This window comes from Sminthopsis crassicaudata, chromosome 1 (genome assembly GCF_048593235.1).
Source record: "Sminthopsis crassicaudata isolate SCR6 chromosome 1, ASM4859323v1, whole genome shotgun sequence".
NCBI lineage: Eukaryota > Metazoa > Chordata > Mammalia > Dasyuromorphia > Dasyuridae > Sminthopsis > Sminthopsis crassicaudata.
This window is the reverse complement of record NC_133617.1, coordinates 299430137-299455176: the sequence shown is the minus strand read 5'-3', so window position 1 is coordinate 299455176 and position 25040 is coordinate 299430137. Positions and strand designations below refer to the sequence as shown.

At 33.0% G+C, this 25040-nt stretch overlaps 1 protein-coding gene across 2 annotated transcripts; it reads left to right on the top strand.

The window, feature by feature from the left end:
- The first annotated feature begins 2397 nt into the window (after positions 1–2397).
- On the top strand, positions 2398–25040 carry LOC141549456 (serpin B10-like). Of its 2 annotated transcripts, none has more exons than XM_074279008.1 (8): positions 2398–2697; positions 9751–9927; positions 11549–11644; positions 12193–12330; positions 13562–13679; positions 16979–17121; positions 19472–19627; positions 23481–25040. In XM_074279008.1, exons 2-8 carry the CDS (start codon positions 9760–9762, stop codon positions 23883–23885), a joined length of 1224 nt encoding a protein of 407 aa, XP_074135109.1. In that variant the 5' UTR covers positions 2398–2697; positions 9751–9759; the 3' UTR covers positions 23886–25040. The 2 variants fall into 2 exon arrangements, with proteins under 2 accessions (XP_074135109.1, XP_074135110.1); XM_074279009.1 differs by having other exon boundaries at positions 2402–2697; positions 11549–11617.

Below are 25040 nucleotides of genomic sequence, written 5' to 3'. Positions count from 1 at the left end.
AAAATCCAAATCATACAAAATAGAATGGAGTGAAAATGAAACAAATAAATTATTTTTAAAACTCTATAAATGCTAGCTGTTATTATTATCATCATCATAACTATTGTTAGGGACCAAGGCAACCATTAATTTTTTAATGTCCCAGGCACCTGATTAAAATCATAAATTGTAAATAAATTGCTGTTCTATCCTAGGTTAAAGAGCGTTTTCATGCTAGGGAGCTCTTTGTGCTGATAAAATTAAAAATTTAGGGGAAAATAATTTTTTTCCTACTTCTTTTTTAGGGAGTTGTTGAAAATATTTGGAACTGAAAAATCAAAAATATAGGTTTATAATTATCTATCAATTTATTTATATTATAGAAAGAAAATATCCATACATATATCTTTTCAATATTTATTTTTATTTCTAAAATATATAAATAGATAATTTTCAACATTCACCCTTACAAAATCTTGTCTTCCAAATTTTTTTCTCCATCTCTTTCCTCCCACCCCCTTCCCTAGATGGCAAATAATCCAATATATATTAAACACATGCAATTCTTCTATGTATATTTCTGCAATTATTATGCTACACAAGAAAAATCAGATAAAAAAGAAAAAAGTGAGAAAGAAAGCAAAATGCAAGCAAATAACAACAAAACAAGTGAAAACACTCAGCCCCACAGTCTTCTCTGGGTGCAGATGGCTCTCTTTATCACAAAACTATTGGGACCGTTCTGGATCACCTCGCTGTTGAAAAGAATCTCATCCATCAGAATTGATCATTATATAATCTTGCTGTGGTTATACAATGTTCTCCCAACTCTACTCACTTCTCTCAGTACCACATTGTGTTAGTGTTAAAAAAAAAAACAGAACAATAATTTACAACCTGTTAAAGTAGAAGTTATTTTTATCTAAGACAGAGCTGTGACCAGAGCATAGTTACAGGGACTTTGCTGAAGGTTGCTAAATTTAGTTGGACATCAATTTTAGAAGGTGACCAAAATTACTTGCAATCCTTCAGCAGTGTAGAAACATAGCATATCATCTAGTTGACAATTAATTTGTTAAAATAGAAAGTTATCACATCATGATTTTCTGTGAACTATCTGATCTGAAATTATTCCTCCCTTCCCCTTTCTCACTATTCCTAAATGAGTACCAGCCTTGCAATGATATCTCAGGGCCTGCCTTCCCCTTCATTTTCCACCAATTTATCCTAGATGTAGTTTGTGATATTTGCTTTAATCACACAAAAAAATTCTTCTTAAAGTTTTGATCCATGAAATCTTACCAATAAAAAAGCATGAGAGTTATTTACCAGGATTCTACCAGAAATATCCTAGGGACAGAAAAGAGCAGAAGTTTATAAAATGGAGAAGGCAAGGAATATGCGAATATGATAATGAATCAAAAAGGAAAATGTAGAAGTGTATGCAATAACTTGTATAATTCAGCCTCATCCCACCCCAAAAGGCAAAGCCTAGTAATAAAAACTAATCCATTTTATTAAATAAGTGTCTCAATTACCTTCTATGATTTCTGAGTTTAGATACAGGTAGCCCAAATGAGTTATCCTCTTATATAGTACTTTTAATGGGAATGAATTACCTTTCTTTATACTGTTACTATATAATTTTTATAGCTGATAATATATAGTTCAGGAAGAATTATATGTTAAAAATATTTGCTAATAGAAATTAGAAGCCACTTTCTGGGGTGGTTTCCCGAAAAGAATTATAGGTATCTGTTGAGAGAAAAATCAGAGACAACAATGAATGAATAAATGGATGAATGAAAAACTATGTATGTGTACACTCTGAAAAAGAATATAATCCCACTTTAAAGTAGTTCATATTCTAGAATTAAGAAGTCTTATAGAAGATTTTTAAACCTCAACCTTCTCCTTATATCCCTATTTTCTTTTCATTTTCTTTTATCTTTTTAAATAATATCTCCTCTTGGGTGGATGGATTGCAAAGGATGCAATCATCAAGAGCTGTGTCTATGAATTGTGGAATTGACTCTCCACTTCCTATGTTCTGGACTTCTGTAGTGAATATCTGTTTCCAAACACCTGATAGCACAATTTAAGTATTAACTATTAGTTCTTTTGAATCCTAGAGAAAACATCCCAGTTTGAGGAGAGTGAAAACATAGGCTATGGTTGCAATCTGAAACAGACCTGACTGATTTTATTTCTTCATGCCAGAAAGCAGTCAGTAGAAGGACATCACTATGCAGTCTCTGCTTACAGGGATCAGTTTCTACTCTCATGTGTTGCAATCAGAGATGCCTAAATAGAGCAACAACTTGGAGACTTTCCATAATAGCACTTTTACAAGCCTGCTCAGAAATAAATTATGACAAATACCCTCCCTTGGCAAATGAGCCAGAAAACCAGGGGCTACCATCAGGCAGAGCTCAGGTCTGCACACGCACCATGAAATGGAAAATCTTGATCATTGCTAAGTCAAGCAAAACCCACAGGTCTCCAGCTCATGGTGTCTTTTTATCTTCCCTTCTTACCACAATGAGCCTGAAAAGAGGAATGAAACTGTGCAAGAATGAATGAAGAGGGCGTAGCCAAAGAGGAAGAGGAGGTCCAAACTGGTGCCTTTTGGCAGTTGCAGGTTACCTAAGGCTACATAGCCACAAGCTCTTACTAAAGAGTGAAACTGCCAATTCTTCTCCATCAAAGAAAAATAAGGTAATGTTGATATTTCTTAAATATTTTAAAGTTTAATATTTTCTTTATTATTAAATCATGCAATTCTAGCAGATTATCAAGGGGAACACTTTTTTGCTGTATGTGGTTTCTTTGCAATCAGAAGCTTTAAACATCATCAAAATGATTACCTTAGTTATTTTAACTTTTCAAATTATCCGCAAGTTAAATAGATTAGAAAGCAGAAAAAAATGAATGGTTGCTATGAAAAAGTGATTAAGAAAGGTAGTTTTTTTTCCTTTCTGAAGATTTAATGACTTGCTTTCAGGACAGAAGGAAAGCGCTATTGAAGCTTTAAGTTGGCTTCTCTTTTTGCTTTCCTTAGCTCAATCAGCATAGGCAAGGTAAAATAGGAAACTGGGACAATTATCAGGATTATCATTGTTTTTTATTGAAATGAAGTGGATCAGATCTGTGATTATATTGGAATAATGAACTACTGGTAAGAAAAGACAAATAATAATTGTAGTTGGCATGTTTACTGCACTTTTAGGTTTGCAAAGTGCTTTAAATATATTATCTCATGGGATCCTCACAACAACTCTTGGAAATAGATATTATTTTCCTCATTTTATATATAAGGAAATTGAGGCATGTAATTGATTTATTGATTTATCCAGGATCACATGGATAGTAAGTATTTCAGGCTGGTTTAAAACACAGGTTCTCCTCTATCAATATATAGCAGCACTTTCTTTATAACTTATGGTCCCAACTTGTTCAGGGATACACAGTGACTTTATGGGGTCAGTTAATTGAGTTCTTTCTATCTTAAGACCACTATTCCATTAGGCTACTTCTCAGGCTAATTCATACAAAAAGAAAATCTCACCAAATTTGTCAGTGAAGAAAAAGATATATATATGCAATTTGAATTCTTAGATTAGTTGATGAAAATATGGTTTTATAAGCTATACTTGATCCTAGTTAGAGCTTGTATGCAACTTCATTTTTTTTAACCCAGGTCATTCTATTTCAAATCATATATTATGAATCATAGAACAAGCAGGAGAGTGTAGAAAATTCAGCCTTAATCCACTGCCACTCTTTCTGCTACTCCAGGGATATAGTTATTAACTTAACACCTCTCCTCCTGGCAATCACAGGAGCTTTAATGAGACAGAAATATCAATTTCAATCCATGAACATGAATTAACTGAGAATGAAAGGGTAGGTCCACTTTCTGATTTCTTTCAACCTATATCAGCCTATATCTGTTTTGATGGAACTGACTCCAGTCTAATCTCCCAATTTAATTTCCCATTTAATTAATTAAGCATCCAAGATTATGTTAATTAATAACTGGTTTCCATTTATACACTGAACATTAGGTGTCCTATGATAGTTTCTACCATATCTAAATTCCTTTTCCCCAAAGACCAAACTTAATTCCATAACAAAATAATATATTATTCTTTTTTTAAAGTTACTTTTGATTTGGACTTAGTGCATAGAAGGAACTTTTGTGGAATTATCCTATGTAATGATAACTCCTAATAAGATATTCTTTCTTTTTCTATTACTATGTGACTTCTTATGGAATAAATGAACCTATAATAGCATTATTTAACTAACTAGTTTCACACATTCCTCTATGACATTTAAATGACAACTTTGACACTAAGATCATGATTTAGTACATCTTTGTAATAGGCACAAAAAATGGAGCTAAAAAATATTCTCTTGTATCATGTGGCCTGGAATCAGAAAAAAGAATGCTTATCTCTCTTCCCCCACAGTATTTTTTTTCTTTACTGACCAGCAGATTGTTGGCAGTTGTTTCTTGGTTGACTTTAACCCTTTCTAACAAAAGTTTCCTACTCTGACTTATACCCATTTATCAACTTCTATATTTAGTTAGCCTTTAGCTTCTATAAGTCATTATATTTTAGTACAGATGAGATTACAACAGACCTTGAAAAAAACTGAACCTTAAGTCCAAAGAATCTTTGTCTGAAAATACTTCTGCACATTGAAGTTCTCTTCCCTCTGAAGAATCCTTTACCTCAAATAATTTTATTACATGAGGTTGTTATCCTATCAGTTTAAAAATTGGGAATGCAAGCTCCTAAAAATCAGGAACAGACTTTTGTTTGTATGGTTTGTGCAGTACTGGATACTAAATAAATGAACAAATGACTTTTTGTAAATTAAGTGGGTGGTGAGGAGTTTTCCACATCCCTGTGGAAGGAGGTCCAAATGGCAGTTAGACCAGCAGATGGTATAGTAGAGAAAACACTGAGCCTGAAGTCAGGAAGACATTAAATTCAGATTAAGACACACTTGTGTAACTTTGGGATAGGCACTTAACTTCTGTCTCATTTTTCCCAAATATTAAAAAAAATGGGGACAATTCTAGCATTTACCCTCTGTTCCCCTGCCTTGGGTGTTGTGAGGATCAAACGAAATAACATTTGTAAAGTACTTAGCACAGTGCCTGAACTGTAATAGGTACTAAATAAATGCTTATTCCTTCCCCTTTCCTTCTTCCCTACTCCCTAGTAATCTTCCTTCACTGATTTATGTAGGCAAATCATCTTATTTATAGTGTAAAATTGTTCCTTGGAACACTGAGGTATGATGTTAACTGCAAATGATTATATAGCTGCTACAGCAGTATTAGAGGTTCCAAGATCTGAAATTCAATATACCTGTACTCTGCCAACTAATTAGTGATTAGTTATATTTATAGTAATAAAGTTGAAGATAAATCATACTGATTTTCATTTTTTAAAAGTAAGTTATAGCAGAGAATCCTTTCTTTCAATAATTTAAGAACAAACATAGAACTTTTTTTACATTATTATTCTTTTTTTTTCTTTTTATTTACAAGATATATGCTTGGGTAATTTTTCAGCATTGGCAATTGCAAAACCTTTTGTTCCAATTTTTCCCCTCCTTCCCCCCACCTCCTCCCCCAGATGGCAGGTTGACCAATACATGTCAAATATGTTAAAGTATAAATTAAATACAATATATGTATACATGTCTATACAGTTATTTTGCTTTACAAAAAGAATCAGACTTTGAAATAGTGTACAATTAACCTGTGAAGGAAATAAAAAATGTAGGCGGACAAAAATAGATGGATTAGGAATTCTATATAGTGGTTCATAGTCATCTCCCAGAGTTCTTTCCTGGGTGTAACTGGTTCAGTTCATTACTGTTCTATTGGAACTGATTTAGTTCATCTCATTGTTGAAGATGGCCACGTCCATCAGAATTGATCATCATATAGTATTGTTGTTGAAGTATATAATGATATCTTGGTCCTGCTCATTTCACTCAGCATCAGTTCATGTAAGTCACTCCAGGTCTTTCTGAAATCATCCTGTTGGTCATTTCTTACAAAACAATAATATTCCATAATATTCATATACAACAATTTATTCAGCCAATATCCAACTGATGGGCATCCACTCAGTTTCCAGTTTCTGGTCAGTACAAAGAGGGCTGCCACAAACATTCTTGCACATACAGGTCCCTTTCCCTTCTTTAAGATCTCTTTGGGATATAAGTCCAGTAGTAACACTGCTGGATCAAAGGGTATGCACAGTTTGATAACTTTTTGAGCATAGTTCCAAATCATTCTCCAGAATGGCTGGATGTATTCACAATTCCACCACTAATGTATCAGTGTCCCTGTTTTCCCACATCCCCTCCAACATTCTGCCAAACATAGAATTTTAAAGCAAACTAGTAGATAGAATTCCAGTGTATCCACTACTGACACGCTGCTAAAGCCACTTCTCTGTGGTCTGTGGGTGGTTTGGCCACAAAATCAGCTTCTGTTTCAAAGAAGCTCAAGGTCTAATGTAAGAGACAAGAATTTATGCCTCATATGCAAGTTAACTAGATAAATAAACCATAAAAGATGGTAGTAAAAACCATTAAAAGTATAAATAATAATAATAAATTATAATCAATATGAATTAGTAATAATGATAGATATAAATAATTTAAAATTAGCCATAAAAGTTGATAGCAAAAAACACAAAAAATGATTGGATGTGATCTTTAAGCAAGACAGAGAAGAGTACAGTGCTTTGATGATAATAAAGAAGCCACCCTCATACAAAGACTATTTTTTTTTCTCACAAAGGGTATATGTCAATAGCTTTGAGTCGATAAGGAGAAGTTGATTAGGTAGGGAAAAAAGTTATCCAGGAAATTCATAAATTTCTTCAGTAAGATAAAACCTCAATCAAGATGTAACTTGCCCACTGAGAGCTGTGTTGCTAATTAAGAATTCTGAAGCAGAAGGAGTTTGGTTTTGTTGTACTTATTCATTTCTAAAAGAAATTTAATTGTACAAATAAAATTATATCAGGAAAGTGCTAGAGGTTTAATTATTTGATTATAAAGGACTCAAGTTCTGTCAAATGATTGGTAGCATGAATGTATGCTATGAGTCCTAATATAAAGCTCACAAAAAAGCCTCTGTTCAGTCCATCATCCAGGGAGAAATCCTCACTAGGTACCCCGGGGATGGGAAGAGGTGGGAGAAGGATAAGTGGCTAGCATAAAATAGTTCATTTAATGGATACCAAAGAATATATAGATACAGATGAGGAACTCATGGCCCTTCAGACTATATACACCCAAAAAACTCCAAGAGTAGCCAGACCAAATGAAATTTTATTGGGAAATATTTACAAAATACATAAAAATAAAATTAAAATATTAAATTTGTGGTTTTCTAACCTCAGAGTCTGTTTCTATTTGATTTTGATAGCACTGCTAAAGGAATTGTCATCATATCTATGAATTTGCTTTTTTCCACTGAATTAATCAAATTAATCAACTATTGTAGCCTCTGGTGGACACAAGCTAAGTTTGTTTGTATGCAAGGCAGCTAGACTCTTATATAAGATCCATTTATAAATGGATTTGGCTATTGCATATCTTATTATTATAAATGCCAATGTTACAAGGACCCATGATTCAATATGATGAACAAAGTTTTAGAAAAACAAAAATGAAAATCCAAATTCTTTGATTATTCAAGAGAGTTATCTCTTGGTGTCTCTTTTCTTTCTAAAGAGTAACAGCATTAGAGTAGAAAGAACCTTGGAGCAAGAATGAGCCCTACAACTTGCTAACTCTGATCTATAATCAGTCAGTTATCCTTTATAGAGGATCTTCACTTTTCACATTTAGAAAAGAAGGCAAATCTTACTTGTACTATCTTCTCCACAGTGTTGTGTAAACTCTGACACTGGAAGACTCATCTTCCTGAATTCAAATGTCTCTGATACTTATATGCTGTGTGACCCTGGGCAAGTCACCTAATCCTGCTTGCTTCAGTTTCCTCATCTGTAAAATGAGTTGTAGAAGGAAATGACAAACCACTCTAATATCTTTGCCAAGAAAACTACAGATGAACTCATAAAGAATTAGACAGCAACAAAGTTTTAAATAAATATGAGTGAAATATCAAGCTCCTTGTAGGCAGGGTTTGCCTTTACCTCTGAATCTTCAGAGCTTAGCCCAGTTACTTGTCATCTACCAGGTGCTTAATAAACATTTATTGATTGATTGATATTTGCTCTCCTATTATTTCTATATGAGATATTTTTATACTCATATATGCTGTAATTCACATTAAAATCAAGAAAGAGACACCATCTAAACCTCTAAGTTAAAAACACAAATTTATTGAATATACTGTTCCTGTGATGAGATATAATAGATGCAGAATGTAAGAAATGGTTCCTGTCTTCTGGGATCTTAATTAGCTAATAAATACTCAAAGGAAACAACATATGATATGTCAGACTAATAACACTGACATATTAGAGGGCTATAAGAACTCAAAAGTGGGAAGACATTCAACTAGATTAGATGGGGGAGAGAAAGAGAAAGAGAGAGGGGGGGGTGACAAGGACAGAGACAGTCCAGTCACAGAGAGACAGAGAGGGAATTTGAGTTGAGTCTTCAAGGAAGTAGTAGGATGTAATTCAAAAGGAGAGGTCATCTTGGGTGGAAGAAAAGTCATAAGCAAAAGCCTAGGGGCAGTAAAGAATATTGAACAAGTCAGAATTCTGAATATTAATGGTTCAGAAGAAAGGAAAGATTTAAGGATCAGAGACCATATCATCTATTTTTCATATATGGTATTAAACTAATAAAATATAGCTGGAATATGAAAGGACTGAAAGTTGAGATCCTAATTTTAGATTTAGTTCCACAATGAACTAGTATGTGATTTAATATGTCTGAGTTCTGGATTTTAATTGTCTAGATGATTTCTATATAGGTCAGCTTGATTTTACAAGTATATAAATTTTTTTAGTCTTTTTGAGTGTTTTTAGTAGATATTTTCATCTCTTGCACATAGGATAAAGGTTTTTATGAAAAGCTTATGTAGAAATATAAAATGAAAAATTGGTCTTTATTTAGGCAAGAGTAATGAGCAATTTGTCCCAGGTGTGTTTTCTCCTCCAGTGATCTTCTAGGTCAAAATTTCTTAAGCTTTTTGTTGAAACTCTATATGGGGTCTTATTACTGAATATGGTGGCCAAGAAATTATGAGTTATTATCAGTAAGTGTTTGATTTGTATGTATATGTATGTGTGTATATTTGTACTATATAACCAGAGTCATGTAAAATGTATTGGGCAAAAAAGGGGTTGCAAATAGAAAAAGTTTCAGAAGGCTTGCTCTAGTTTGCCATTTCCACATTTCATGATCCTCCACTGACTTCACATTGACACTTTCCAAGGGTCTTCTTGCCCTTTTTTTGGAGCTTGTATTTCCCTAATTTCATGTCCTCTACCTGCCACTTCCCCTAACTTTTCCTTCTCCTAAGGATTCAGAGATGAAATATGTTGATTACTATGTAACATACCAGATTTACTATGTCAAATGCCATATTTTCTAGGTAACAACCAAACCATCCCTTCTCATAGTATAATTCTATTTTTGCCCCAGAAAACAGAATTATGGTTTTGGCATGGAGTGAGAAGAAAAACTGGCTAAATATGTGGGGAGGAATATTTACAAATTATTTCATTTATGTGTTATTTTTCTTAGGTTTTCCCAATGGATTCTCTAACAGCATCAAACAATAAATTTGCTCTTGAGTTTAGCAAAAAACTAGCTGAGTCAGTTGGGGATAAAAACATCTTTTTTTCTCCCTGGAGTATTTCTACTGCTTTGGCCATGGTCTATTTGGGTGCCAAAGGTAACACTGCAATTCAAATGGAACAAGTAAGTTGTGACATTCCCTGATGGCTTTCAAAAAATCAAGGATGTAATTTGCTTTGAAGACGAGACGTCTCATAAAATATAAGCTTCTTGAGAGTAGGAATTGTTTTGCTTTTGTCTTTGCTATCCCTTGTGTTATGCACATAGTAAATGCCCTATTATGTTGAATTTTAGGGAAAAAAGAATAACAAAAAATTTCAATAATGCCCCTTAAAGAAAAGATAAACTAGTGCTAACCAGGTATGTGTAACAAAAGGTAAATTGGAAAAACTTCTTTAACTACCCCTATATCAGTAGTGGTACATTGAAGAACTTTGGGACTTGAGAAAATAAAATCTATGACCAGAAAAGTACAATAGAGTCTATGACCAGAAAAGTACTCAATTTAAATGGACATCTAGAATATACCTACTACATTAACATTTACATCTTGGTAACTTATTCACAGTGCTATCATTCAAGTTTATCTTTATGACATTTAAGCTTTATCTGTATACTGAATGTGATTGTCACTAACTCATTATCAATAAGTGAAAACACAAAGGAAAATGGTCAGCTACTGCCTAAAGAAATCAAAATATGATAACAATCTGTGCAATAGATGCAGATTTAGCTGGGAGTGTGATTCTGGCCCACTTGACATAAGGATACAGTAGAAAATTGCACTGATGTTCTATTAAAAGTTTCCATTGTGAATCCTAGCAGGTTCAGCTTGCAAATTGTGTTTTCCCATCATGAATAATGATTTTCCCCCACTGAAAAATACTTTTTAGCCTTTATGTTTTAGGAATGAATATCATTGTTTCTTTTTACATTGGCCTTGGCCCAGGTTATGGAGACAGTGGAGGGGGAATAAATTAACTTCAGTCTTAGAATGGACATTGGTTCCTTTGTATCATTTCCTTTTAGCTCACTTGCATGAGGTCTGGGAACCCTCATCTCATCCACATCCTTCCTGCTGACTTGTAAAGGAAACACAAAGATAGGGACAGAAGACACTAAGGCAATATCAACTAAGCCACATGGAGATGCTGAACTGAGACAATCATGAGAACAAAAAAGAAAAAAAAAACAGCAATTTATCATTAAAATATACATGAGGCAGAGACATTTCCTTTGTATATGTAGACAGAACTTATAGCCAAGACTTAGGTTCATTTTAAAATAGCCATAAGTGAAAGTGAATGATGAAGAATAAAATAACTCCATTTATAAGTAATTTCTACTTAATTCTATTAATCAATGAACAAGGTAGCAGATTGAAATGGTAATTCTTTTGAAAATGGAATCATCTCTTTTCTGACTGATATAAAGCAATAAAAATGATTGAAATCAGGAAAAAATAAATCCAATTAAACACTGATTTTATATATATATATACCTTTTGTATACTTTTATATATATATACTTTTTGTATTCTTATGACTATCATAAAGAATTCTTGACTAAAAAGTCATACTATCTACCTAATATTTCATTTGGATGACATAGCAATCATTTTAACTAATTAATTTTAGGTAATGTCTAGAATTATATGTATTATATAATTCTTTTAAAAGATTTTTTAAAAATACTTATTCTTTTAAAATGTCCCCTCATTTTATTTCTGCAACTGTAATTACAGGTGCTTCAACTTAACAAAATCACAGGAGCTGAAATAACGAGTCCTCACTTTGAGAAGAAGAGGAAGACGGTATTTCCGATTTCCCCCACTGGAATAGTATTATTATCATTATCATTATCATTATTATTATTATTATTATTATTATTATTATTATTATTATTATTATTATTATTATATAGATTTTAGTCAGTTCCTTAAGCAGGTATGCAAAATAGACCAAAAAAAAAAAAAAAGAAAAGAAAAGAAAAGAAAAAAATCACAAACTTGTAGAAGTATGTGTTTCAGAATCTTTTAAAAGTCTGGTTTCCTCATTCTTGTTTCTTTGCCTTTTGTCCTACTCTCCATCAACTTCTCTTTACCTTAAATTCATTTTCATCTAGTTATAAATACTTAAGGGCATTTGTAAATAATCATTCAATGACTTCTAAATTTTTTCCCAAGCTAGCTAGAGGTCATAAGGAAATTCTTGCTCTTTTAGTCAAATATTTTCAGTGTCATTTCTTCTAATAACATTATCAGAAGTATGATAAGCAGAGCTGAAAACACCAAAGGATATCTTAACCCTTGTAGATATGGGATATAAAAATCCCATATTCTAATAGTTTTCATTTAAGAGTTTTTAACATACTCCTTATCTTCTGAAGGAACTTAGCCCAAACAAGGCAGAAGGCATACATTGTGGCTTCCAGGCACTCATTTCAGAAATCAACAAGCCTAGCAATTCCTACTTGCTGAAGACCGCCAACAGATTATATGGGGAAAAAACCTACCCCTTTCATCATGTAAGTATATCAGTTTATTGAGTCTGTGATTTCAGCTATATATAGATTCAAATCCCACCCAGAATTCATAGTCATAGAGGTTTACCTAAGAATCAGATCAGAGAGACTGTGTCCTAGTCTTCCAGCTTGTAAACATCCAAAGCAGCCCATATCCTTCTAACTTCAAATCCAGTGTCCTATATATTTTCCATGGACTAAGTACAATACTCTTATTGAATGGAAGTGAAACAGGTCAATAATAGGAATCAGCAACAAGCTGTAGATATTAAGATCAGTCTCTCAGGGATAGCTGCTTCTGAGATGAATTCCAAGTGGAGGTAAGGTCACTAAGTGAGACTCAATGTTTTGTTTTCAGTGAATTTCTCCTACCTTTCTTCTACTATGTTGTATTTCTGAGAGTACCTGGATAGTGATAACTCCTAATGGCTGGTAATATAGACAAAGAATAGAGTGTTTGGTCTAGAGTCAGGAAAACCTGAGTTCAAATTTGACCTAAGATATGAACTAGCTGTGTGACACTGGACCAGTCACTTAACCTCTGTCCTTCCTAATTTCTTCAATTGTAAAATGGAAATAATAACAGCATCTACTGGCCAGTGTTCTCTTGAGGGTCAGATAAAATAATATTTGTAATGAGCTTATCACAATGCCTAGTAGATAGTAGAATCCTAACAAAATCATGTTCCCTTCCCACTGGCAATGCTCTAGAAGAGCTATCTCTATCTAGGGAACATATGAGAGAATCCCATATTTCAAACTATATCCTAGGATCCAGGCATCAAGAAGTCCCTGGGTACTTGTTGATGCTACAAAATGGAATTTGCAGAGAATCCCAGTTCTCACCTTGGTTTCTATGATAGTTATAAGAACCAAAGGAAAATCTCCTACTTTGTTCTCTTGCATAGGGGGCAACCCAGAAAAATGTTTCCCCTTTTAAATCTATGCATAGTTATTGTCCTAAATAAAAGAGAAAATGACAGTGAAATAGAGGATAGAAACAATGAATAAATTGTCTTCCCTCCTTCCTGCTTAACTGATTACGTGACTTTCTAGACCTGGAGAGGACAATAAAACCCATTGGGGTCAAAAGGTAGAATGTTAATTAATTAATCAAATTTTTGATGATTTGAATATAATGTATAGTCTGACAAAAGACGTTTCTTAATGATGAATTGCCTTAATGAATAAATGATTATAGATGCTGAAAACTAGCTTCATCTCTATTTCCCAGGAATATTTGGAAAACATGAAAAAATATTTTGATGGAGAGCCACAATCAGTTAACTTTTTGGAAACTGCAGACCAAATCAGGACAAAAATCAATTCTTGGGTTGAAAACCAGACTGAAGGTTAGTTGAAAAACTTGATTCACTCACCTTTCACTAAACAATTATTAATTGAACTTTTATTTATTTATCATTTCAAATAGAATGAAAAATTTGGCTTAACATTTGTCTTATTTTAGGTCTTTTATCCAAGGTTCAAACTAACTAAGATCAGAAAGGATCATAATCAGAAAGTTGGGCACCAGATGATACATATTTGGGCCATGGCAACCCAGGAACAGCCTCCTAAGGTGTAGAGATGCTTTCATTTGTTATACATTGGAAACATGTACTCAGAAAAAGTCAAAGGTCATTGAAAATGAAGTATCTCATCTGTACATTCCTGTGTTTCTTTAATTTGTTCCATGGAGACATGATAGAAGCTCACAACCTTTCTCATTCTACCTATGTGCAGATTATAAAAATCAGAAGTCTTCATTAATTTGAAGCTTTAATCCATTAAAAAATTTTAATTTAAATTAACTGCCATTCCACAGAAAAGTATTTAACCTACTTTTCTTTTATTAAAATCAGATTTTAAACATGTAACTAATTTATAATTTATGAATGAATAAGCATCAATTAAATAATTACCATGTGCATAAGAGCTGTCTGAAGGTCTAAGCAGTTAAGTAACTTGTTAGTGATGACCTCTGGTGGCAATTGCGAGCAATAGTATTTGAATCAAGCCTTTTTTGTTCCAGGGCATTTAGATGGCACAATGGACAGAATGTGGGGTGTGTGTGTATGTGTGTGTGTGGGGAGGAGAATCAAGAATATTCATCTTCCAGAGTTCAAACCTAGCCTCACATACTTACTAGCTATGTGATCCTGGACAAGTCACTTTACCCTGTTTGCTTCAGGTTCCTCATCTGTAAAATGAGCTGGAGAAAAAAATGGCAAATCACTCCATTATCTTTGTCCAAAAAAACCCAAATGTAGCCACAAAAAGTCAGTCACCAGTGAAAATGATTAAACAACAAAAAAACAACATTCCTTTCTCCAGGGGTAATGATCTAGTTAGCAATTTCACTATTCTTTCTTTCACAGCAGCTTTATGAAATCCACTTTTTTTTTTAATAACAAATGCATCAGAGAAGGGATGAAAGAAAAATAAATTGGTAGTACAGATAAGAAACAACTTCCTATTTGCAAACAAAAACCTTTCATATTTGTTTTTCAACCTGCAAGTTTCCATTTAAGAGAACAAAGAAATATAGGAAGTATGACTGTTAAAGACCAATTCAGTTGTGGTCTTTTGTTTCACATCTTAGTAAGTTGACCAATTGCTGTTCTGACTTTACAATGCTTCTTCTTGAAGGAGCTGGTATCCCTTACCAATTGGTATAAAGATCTCTTGTTGCCAAGCTAGTTAATTAAAGCCTCATCTTTTAAAAAAGAATGATAGCAATGATGGATACGTTGAGTTAGAAGAATGAAGTGGGTATAAGAACCCACTGAGGGGTTCTTGTGGCTTTTATCCAAGAGCTTCTAGTGATTATTTGGACCCTTCTCACTTACTTAGGAAGGTTGAGAAATATTACCTTTGGAAATTACCTGAGTTACTTGACACTGGGGATTTTCCGAGTTGATTCTATTAGCAGTGGACCTCTGGGAACTCAGAAAAAAGCTAACTTTTGTGCTCATGTATATTAGAAATATGCTGAAAGATAAAAAGGACTCAGGAGTGTATGTTTATTTGTAGTTATTTATGATTCTTGCAAAAAATGGAAGACCCACACAAGGACTGTCCCTGGGCTGATCTACACTTAAAGATGTGGGAATGAGCCTTTTATTTCCTTGTCACTACAATTGGCTGGGGATAAAGAAGTTGACAGGTGTTCTTGTCATCCCATTGAATACTCCTCCTTGACATGTTCCTCCTCCCTCATCACATGACCCATATTAAAAAATGGGGGAAAACTCCTTTAGGAAGTAGTTAATATTAATTAATTCATTAAGATGCACACTCACTGCTTGCAGTAACCTTTCATCTACTTCTTGTTTGGGGGTAATTTTTTTTTATCAGTTTATCAGTTCAGGGGCTCAATATCTTTTTTTCTGAGGCAGTTGGAGTTAAATGGCTTGTCCAAGGTCACACAGCTAGTAAGTGTTAAGTGTCTGAAGCTAGATTTGATCCTCTTGACTTCAGGGCCAGTGTATTGTCCACTGTGCCATCTAGCTGCCTCCAATATCTTTTTTTTTTCTACAATAACATTCAAAGCACCACATTAAGTCCCAAGAAAACAAAGAAGGTAAAAGGCATTCTTCAACTTTGAGGAACTTTGAATCCAGTGATCAAGACAACATTTAAACAACAGCGAACAAAATATATAGGAAATAATGAAAAAAAGGAAGGAATTAGAATTAAGAGGGATTGGAAAAGATTTCTTATAAAAGGCAAGATTTTATCCAGGATTTGAAAGAATCCAGGGAAGCTCAGGAGCTAGAGATGAAGAGGGAGAGATGGAGTATCTTGCTACAGGAATAATAAGGAAATGGAAGAGGGGGTTTCAGGTATAAGATGACTAGAAATATTAGGAGAAGACAAGGTTAGTAAGAGCTTTGGATCACAAAAATAGAATTTTTGGATCCTGGCAGTGATAGGGAACCACTAGTTTCCGAGTAGGGAGGTGAAATGGTGAAACATGCTTAAGGCAGATCATTTTGATAGCTAAGGGATGACCTGAAGTAAGAAGAAACATGTGACTTCTCTCCCTATACTATACTATTTCAAAATACAAATAACTCCTCATTTTCTGCTGCCTTGATGAATCCTCCTCTAATTTCACATGCATTTAGATTCTGTGGTCTAGCATCACTTTCCCTAAATCAAGATCACCCATGGAAGTTTGTTGTCTGATAGAAAATTAGAGGTAACTGGTTGGCAAGCTTCTTCTTTTGGAAGTCAAGTCATCCATTCATGATAATTTTGTTAGAATCCCCAGAACACTAAGGAACTCAGGGTGCTCATGGCATGATCACTTATTATCTGGCTAAGGGGACCATGAGGAAGCCACATGCTAGAAACTTCAGCATGGAGTTTCTAGCACCTTCTGCATGAGCTGTGGTACCCAAGTACTTCCCAAGTACTCTAAGGGTAAGAGTTTATTCCCCTTCCAGTCAAAATGAGAATCAAGAACTGAATCTATTATTTTTTTCAAGAATTTTTTTTCTAGAATTTTTTTAAAGACTAAAAGGCAAAAAAGCAGGATAACCCTAGCCTTACTTTCTCTTCCCTCTAAAAAGCACAGATTACTTTGAATGTAGATAGATTCATGGGTTTTTTTTCAGTCAACAAATCAACTTTCTTACTTTTCCAGGAAAAATTGTGAACCTTCTACCAGATGATTCTATTGATTCCATGACCAGATTAGTTCTAGTGAATGCCATCTATTTCAAAGGAAAATGGAAAGAGCAATTCAAGCCTAAAGATACTGTAGAAAAACCTTTCAGAGTAAACCAGGTGGGTACCTCAGTTTGTTTGTTAATGATCAATAATCCTTATAGAACATGGTGAATGTGATTCAATTTGATATTGAAATCCTTTCCACACTTTATACCTCTGTTTTTCACTTAATGGAGGCATAGGATTACACATTTTCCACACCAATATCCAGTGATACTGTGAATTTTAGAACTTCCTTATGCCACAACAATGTTCACATCTTCCCTCACATCAACGCCAGTCTTGGGAAAACACAGAAATAGACCAGTCTCCAGAACTGTGCTCTCAACAATTAGCCTGGGTATACCTGGCCTCTCCCAGAATGATATAATATTTAGGGATAGGGGATTCAAGACAGGGAACTCCCAAATGAATGAGATTACAGATCCCTTTAAGAGAAGACAAGAGCTAGCTGCTAGAAACCTAGTTTAGAGCTTGGGCTGATGAGAGGTACTCAGTGAGAGTATGTATATATGAATATGTGTGTATACATAATATACATATATGAAAATATACATATAAACACAAATCTATAAATATACACTATTCATATCTTATAAAATAAATAAGTATATTTGCATTCATGTATGTAATTCTATATTATATCATGAATTTTATATTTTCATGTAAAATATTTTTACATGTAAAATTTTAAAGTAAAAATTACCTAAATAAATATATGTTTCCTTACTTTGGAGAGTTATATTGAGGACAGATTAGATTTATTTTGCTTAGTTTAAAAGGTGAAAAATTAGAGAAAGATGTAGAATTTGCAGAAAGGAAAAATACTATACAACATTCTGTGATATTATTTTATTTATTTACAAATTTTATATTTTAAATTTAAAAGTTAACATATATTTGACTCAAGAAATCTCATGAAAATTTATAATTTCTTTCAAAAGTATGGTACAAATAAACAGTTAAGTGAAATGCTGAACACTTGCTGAAATGGGAGATTGCATTTGATTAAATTAATAAAAGGATTTTGACTTTGGAATTAATAATGTGAGCTTGAAATGAAAAATTTTTAAATTCATTCAAAATTTGTTTAAAATTTTAAAAAGTAAAAAAAAAAAAACAAAACATTTTTAGTTCTTTTCTCACTTTATGCCTAGTTCCATAATAAAGTTGGCACTTACATAGTACTTTGTTTGCAATGTGCTTTACATGTGTTATCTTATTTGATGCTCCCAATAACTTTTTGAATAATTTTACATAATATGCAATATTTTACTGAATACATGATATATCATTTTACAGAAGAGGAAACTAAGGCAGAGAGGAGAGATTTGAACTCAGATCTCCCTAAATCGATTCAAGTCCTAGTCCTTTCCTGCACAGGACATGCCTGTCTACAATACTTCCTTCTGCTAAGACTTTGGAGTTTCTTTTTATTAGTCAAAGAGTACTGAAAATCTATCTTTGTGAAGCTTTCCCTGTCTAACTTTAAAAAAGAATTGCCTCTTACTTATTTTGACTTGCAATATGCATGAATATTAAAACTATTTGTACCAACAGGGATTATGAATGAATCAATAATTTCATAAATATAGAGAATTTCTGAAAGGAAATCCCCCTCCCCAACAATGTGGATTGGAATCTCCTATGCCATTTACAATCTTAGAATGTGTCCTATTGAAAGGTCCCAGAACACTGACTTGCTCAGGTTCACAAGTCAGTATTAATAACAAGTAGAACTTGGACATAGACGTAAATAGATCTGAGAACAACTGTCACTTCACTACACTTTCCTGCCCTTGTAAGATAGAAATGATTTCAATTTATTTGTAGGAAAAGCTAAGTGGCATTGTAAATGAAGAGAGCTCCGAGCTTGGAGTTGGAAATTCTCATTGGCCTGAGTTCATATTTAGCCTCAGATACTTACTAATTGTGTGACCCTGCACAAGTCACTTAACCTTGTTTGCCCCCGTTTCCTCATCTGTAAAATGAACTGGAGAAGAAAATGGCAAATCACTCTAATATTTTTTGCCAAGAAAACTCCAAAAGGGATCATGAAGAGAAAAGCATGACAGAAATAACTGAGCAACCAAAATTTATAGCTTGTGTTCAAGATTATGGGCTCTTGATCTTGTAAACGTTTTCAGGAATCTAAATCACAGTGCCACAGGTTGAAGCTGCCATATAGAGCTTGGCAATTACACATTTTTTCCCTATGCTTTTAGCATTTTAAAGCATGAGCTCCAAGAAAAAGTTATGTCTAATTCATTTCTACGCAGCAGATGGCATAGTGAGAAATTGAGAAACAAAAATGATGAAGGATTAAAGAATTTGGGAAAAACCATTTCAATGATCTTAGCATCTGTTTTTAATAGGAGTAAAATTGTTGCATGTGTCTTTTTAACAGACAACAACGAAGCAAGTGAAAATGATGTCAATGAAATGCAATCTTAAAATATTTCACATAGAAAAGCCGGAAGCCAAAGGCATTCAGCTTTATTATGGCAATGGTGACATTAGCATGTTTGTTGTGCTACCAGATGATATCAATGGCCTAAAAGAGGTATGTATTATTCATAATGACACAGTAAAGCAGAAGTCAATATTTCATTTGAACAGAAAAACTGTGACATTTCTGGTCATCTATTCAACTAGTCAGAGATCCCATCTTCAATTGTAGAGTCTCTGGAATGGTATGAGAAACAATCAGGCTGAATCCATGCATATAATGACAGTAAGTTCCAATCTGCCTTGTGACTCATGAAGAAGTTAGCATAAGCAATAGAGATTTGGTCCTTAATGCCATTCTCAGGGCTGTAAAGACCCCACACAACTTTGTCAGTTCAAAGTGCTATGTGACATTTTCTCATTCGATATTTAGAGCAATATTTAGATATTTAGGTGCTCTTATTATCCCCATGTTACACATGAAGTATCTGAGGCACTTAATAGGCTACTAAAATGATCACTTGGTGTCTAAATTTTTTTTTTTTACAAAAACTGTGAACTAAAATTATGTAATTTGCTTTTTAAGATATATATTAAATTTGTTAATACAGCCCAAAGTATAAATTCTCATATATCTTTTTTCTTAACATTCTTCTACTTTTTTCCTCTATATTTTAAATATTTCATGACATTTATAATATTTACATAAATATAAAATATTTAAATATTTCATAACACATGAAGTATCTGAAGTACCTAATAGGCTACTAAATGATCACTTGCTGTCTAATTTCTTTCTTTTTTTTTTTTTTTTACAAAAACTATGCACTGAAATTATGTAATTTGCTTTTAAAGATATATATATATATATTGAATTTAAATTAATATAGCCCAAATTATGAATTCTTTTATATCTTTTTTCTTAACATTCTTCTATTTTTTCCTCTATATTTTAAATATTTCACTGGCACATTTTCTTTTCATTATTATCACTATCCACCCAATTCTCTTTAAAATGTTTATATTTTTCCAATTACATGTAAAAACTATTTTTAACTTTTTTAAAGTGTTGAGCTCCAAATTATTACCTTTTCTTCCCTCTTTCAAGCAATTTGATATAGGTTATACACATGCAGTCATACAAATTATATTTCTATCTTAACCATATTGTGAACTAAAACACAAACAAAAAGAAAAAAAAAATTAAAAGTATGTTTTGACTTGTATTCAGATTCTATCATTTCTTTTTCTGGAAGTGAACAACATTTTTCATCTATAAGTCATTCAGAATTTAGGTAAAACTGTCATTGTGTGTGTGTGTGTGTGTGTGTGTGTGTGTGTGTGTTGTGTTTTGTGTGGTGGTGATGGTGTGTTTGTGTGTGTATGTGTGTGTGTTTCACTTAGCCTATTATGGCCAATGAAAATTTTCCAAATATATAGATCTGATTTTATTTGTGTGAAAAGTGTTTTGTAATTGTGTTCATACAGTTCATGGGTTTGTTTTGGCAGGTAGTATTGAATCATAGTAGTGATAATGGGTATCCTTGCTTTACTCCTGATTTTATTGGGAAGATTTTAGGTTATTCCCCTTCACTTTGCACATTTATCATTCACAATTCTCTATCAGGCAAAATAAGAGGCTGAATATCCACTGTCATCCCTAATCTTTTATATTGTCTAGTTGTTTTAAACGCAATTTATTTTTTTCTTTTGCTGCTAGACTTTGTTAGCAATTTATAGAAATACTGGGATTTATGTAGGTTTATTTTTATCCTGCAAATTTGCGGAAGATATTATTACAACTAGGTTTTATTTTAAGTTTATTCTCTATTCTAAGTATACCATTATATCATCTGCAAAGGGGTAGTGCTGTTTCCCCATTTCTTACTTTTGTTCTTCCAATTTCTTTTTTCTTGTTTTATTAGTATAGTTGGCATTTCTAACACAATATTGAATCATAGTAGTGATAATGGGTATCCTTGCTTTACTCCTGATTTTATTGGGAAGATTTTAGGTTATTCCCCTTCACTTTGCACACTTATCATTCACAATTCTCTATCAGGCAAAATAAGAGGCTGAATATCCAATGTCATCCCTAATACAAGACCAATTTCAAAGGCCAATGGAATCAGAGGATCTAAAAATGTATTTTAGATTTTATTACTTTATTTTAGACTTTATTATCATACTGTTGTCAATTGTATTCCAAAAAAGGAAGGGGAGAAATCATCTTAGTATTAAAAAGAAAAACTGATTTTTAAAAGCATTATGTTCAGGGCAGCTAGATAACACAGTGGACAGAGCCCTGGCTGTAAAGTCAAGAGGACCTGAATTCAGATACACATTTAATACTTACTAGATGTGTGACCTTGGGCAAGTCATTTAACACAACTGCCTCAACAAAAAAGTTGCATTCTATTTATTTGTTTTTTTAGATGATAATAATTTCTAAGGTAAAGAAATGCTTCCCAATCCTCAGACTGAACTCTTCTTTATAACAAAAGCAAACAGTTAAGATAAAGATAAAAAAATAAATAAACTGAAGCACCTGAGACTACAAGACATATTATGCACACTATTATGTTATAATACTCTCTACAATCCTGGGTTTTTCTATTATGAGAAAAAAAAATTTAATATCAGTGCAGGGAGGCTACATTTCATCATTTGTTTCCTGAACCTTCCCTGGATTTTCAATTACTCAGAGCTGAACTCCATTTGAAGGATTTTTGTTTTTACACGGATAGAGTTCTGTACAGTGTTCTGGTACTGCTTGTTTCATTCTGCTTCAGTTTGATCCATTTCTCCATGTTTCTCTTCATTCTTCTTCTTCTGTCTTCACAAAAAAATGTTACTTTATGTTCATATACCAAAGTTTTCAGACATTCCCTAGCTAATGTAAACCCATTTTGTTTCTCCTTCTTTGAAACCTTTTGGTAACAAACTGGATATTTTGGGTCATAAAATGCCTTTCTGTTTTCTACTTTGCTGAGGCTTATGCACAGAAAAATTATTAGAGTGTGGTACAGTCATTTTTCTTGCACAATTTCAAATTCATCTCCAGAAGTATTGAACCAGTGTAGAATTCCATCAACAGGGAATGTCTTTCCACAGTCTCTCCATTAGTGGCTGTTCTTATTTTTAGTCATCACTGTCAATTTACATGGTGTGAAATGAAACCTCAGAGTTGTTTAAATTTGACTTTTCTACTGTGATTGTTTTCAAATAGGCATTCCTTGTTTTCAATTTTGGAAATTGTTTTTATTAGCCACTTGTTATCTATTATGGGAGTGATACTGTTACATATTCCTGTCATTTCTAATATCTTCAATAGTATATTTTTATCAGTGATATATATATGCAAATGTTTTTTCTCACTTAAAATCCCTATTTATTCTATCTTCATTAATTTTAATGAATTTTTAAATTTTAAATTTCTAAATAGTTATATGCTCATTAATTGTGAGAGTTCATAGATTAAATATATTCATTTCTTCTTAAATTTGCAAACATTGATTCTTCTCTCTCTCCTTTCACACTTAATTCCCAAAAATCCCCCCCAAAAAAATAAACCAAAATCCTTGTAACAAATATGCATAGTCATGAAAAAATACAATTCTATATTTGCCATGTCTAAAAGTGTATCTCATTTTATTATAAGTCCATTGCTTCTCTGTTGAGGGGTGGGTATCATACTTTAACATTAGTCCTCTAAAATCACAGTAAATCAAATGTGTCTATCAGAGCTCTAAAGTCTTTCCAACTTGCTAATTGTTACAATATTATTGCTAATAGTATGAATTGTTTTCCATGTTCTGCTCCTTTTTCTTTACATCAGTCCATAAAAGCTTTCTCAGGTATCTCTGCAATTGTCTTTTTAGTCTTTTTTCTTTTTAATATTACTGAGCACATTTTTTCTTTTCCTTCTAAAATTTTGTATGATCTATTATTTTGTTCCATTTCTTTAGCTAGAAAAGACAATCACTTATGGGAAATTGAATGAATGGACTCATGAAGACATGATGGAGAAGTATGATGTGCAGCTCTATCTCCCCAAATTCAAGCTGGAAGAAAGCTATGACCTCAAATCGACCTTGAGCAGCATGGGGATGAGTGATGCTTTCAGCACAAACCATGCTGACTTTTCAGGCATGGCTGAAAGAAAAAATCTATTCTTGTCAGAAGTTTTCCACAAGTCTTTTGTAGAAGTCAATGAGGAAGGTACTGAGGCAGCAGCTAGCACTGCAGATGAGCTTTCATTTAGGATGAAACTCCCCTCCATAACATTTAATGTGGATCATCCTTTCCTATTCTTCATTAAGCACAATAAAACAAATAGTATTCTCTTCTATGGAAGAGTCTACTCCCCTTAAATATTGACTTTCACTCACATAATAAAATTAACTTCCAGCTCTAGAAATGCACCAAAAGATGAGAATATTCCTTTGACCTGGAAAACTCCTTACCCACTTGACTCTCCTTTATGTATCTTAGTTAATAAGGAAATCATGATATAAATAATTTTGAAATGTGGCATGTTGTAAAAGTTGCCACCTTTGAGCACAGTTAATCCTTGCAACTATAATTTTAAATTTTATAATTCTGGTTTTTCTTTCTATACTATTATGGCAAACTGCATTGTCAGACATTATCTTCTTTTAATATTTTGTTTTATGCCATTTGGGTAACTTAGGCATTCTTGATCTATATATCTGACGTCATGGCAATTATTTACTGCATCATTTATCTCTGTTCTGCCTGTTTAAAAACTATTCATCCGTTATTTGGCCAAAGAATTAAGAAAAAAGCAATCACCAAGTCTTTATCTGGTGACACAGCCTCAGGTATATCAATTTATTAAGCAATTCCTCAGAGCTATGCCCCCCAAAAGCAAGATTCTCAAAAATGTAAGTTGATTTTTCATTATATGTTACAGACAAATCTCTTCCCCCCTTTTTTTAGAGATGTAAGCCTTTAAGATAATGTATTGAATAAAATGTATGTTCTGACATGTGATTAATATCAGCCAATTAAGCAAGCATTTGTTGAATGTCTATTATATGTCAGACACTGGCCCCAGATGATGAATCATTTACTCAGAGCACTCCCTGAAGCACATTGCTTAAAGTGTGGAGGTGGTGGAAACTCTGTAATTGCTATCATTAGCAAGATGAACAAAATCACTAACATCTTGAAATACTGATATATAAGTATTATTATTCATATTCTTGATTAGTATTATCCAAATTCTTCTTGGTTTTATGAAAAAATTCTAATTCACAAATGTTTACTAATGGTTTTATCAGGTAATATTCTATTTCTGGAGGCCTACTGAGGTCTACTAAATTGTCTTTTTCCCCCAATTAATTTTAGAAATTTAAAATTGTTAAATATCTTTTATTTGTAAAATGTAAATATTAGTCAAATGTCTACTCTACCATTTGAATATGTGGGCAGCTGTAACAGGAAAATGACTCCTGAAGACAACATGGTGCTGTATTTTAAAATGAAATTTTATTACTATAGTG

Bases quoted from the DNA above. Each gene is read 5' to 3' on its own strand.
- LOC141549456 (XM_074279008.1), top strand. From the start codon at position 9,760: ATGGATTCTCTAACAGCATCAAACAATAAATTTGCTCTTGAGTTTAGC. The intron at 13,680-16,978 runs GTTAGTTGAAAA...TTACTTTTCCAG, and splicing joins GGTTGAAAACCAGACTGAAG to GAAAAATTGTGAACCTTCTA. The intron at 19,628-23,480 runs GTATGTATTATT...CCATTTCTTTAG, and splicing joins ATATCAATGGCCTAAAAGAG to CTAGAAAAGACAATCACTTA.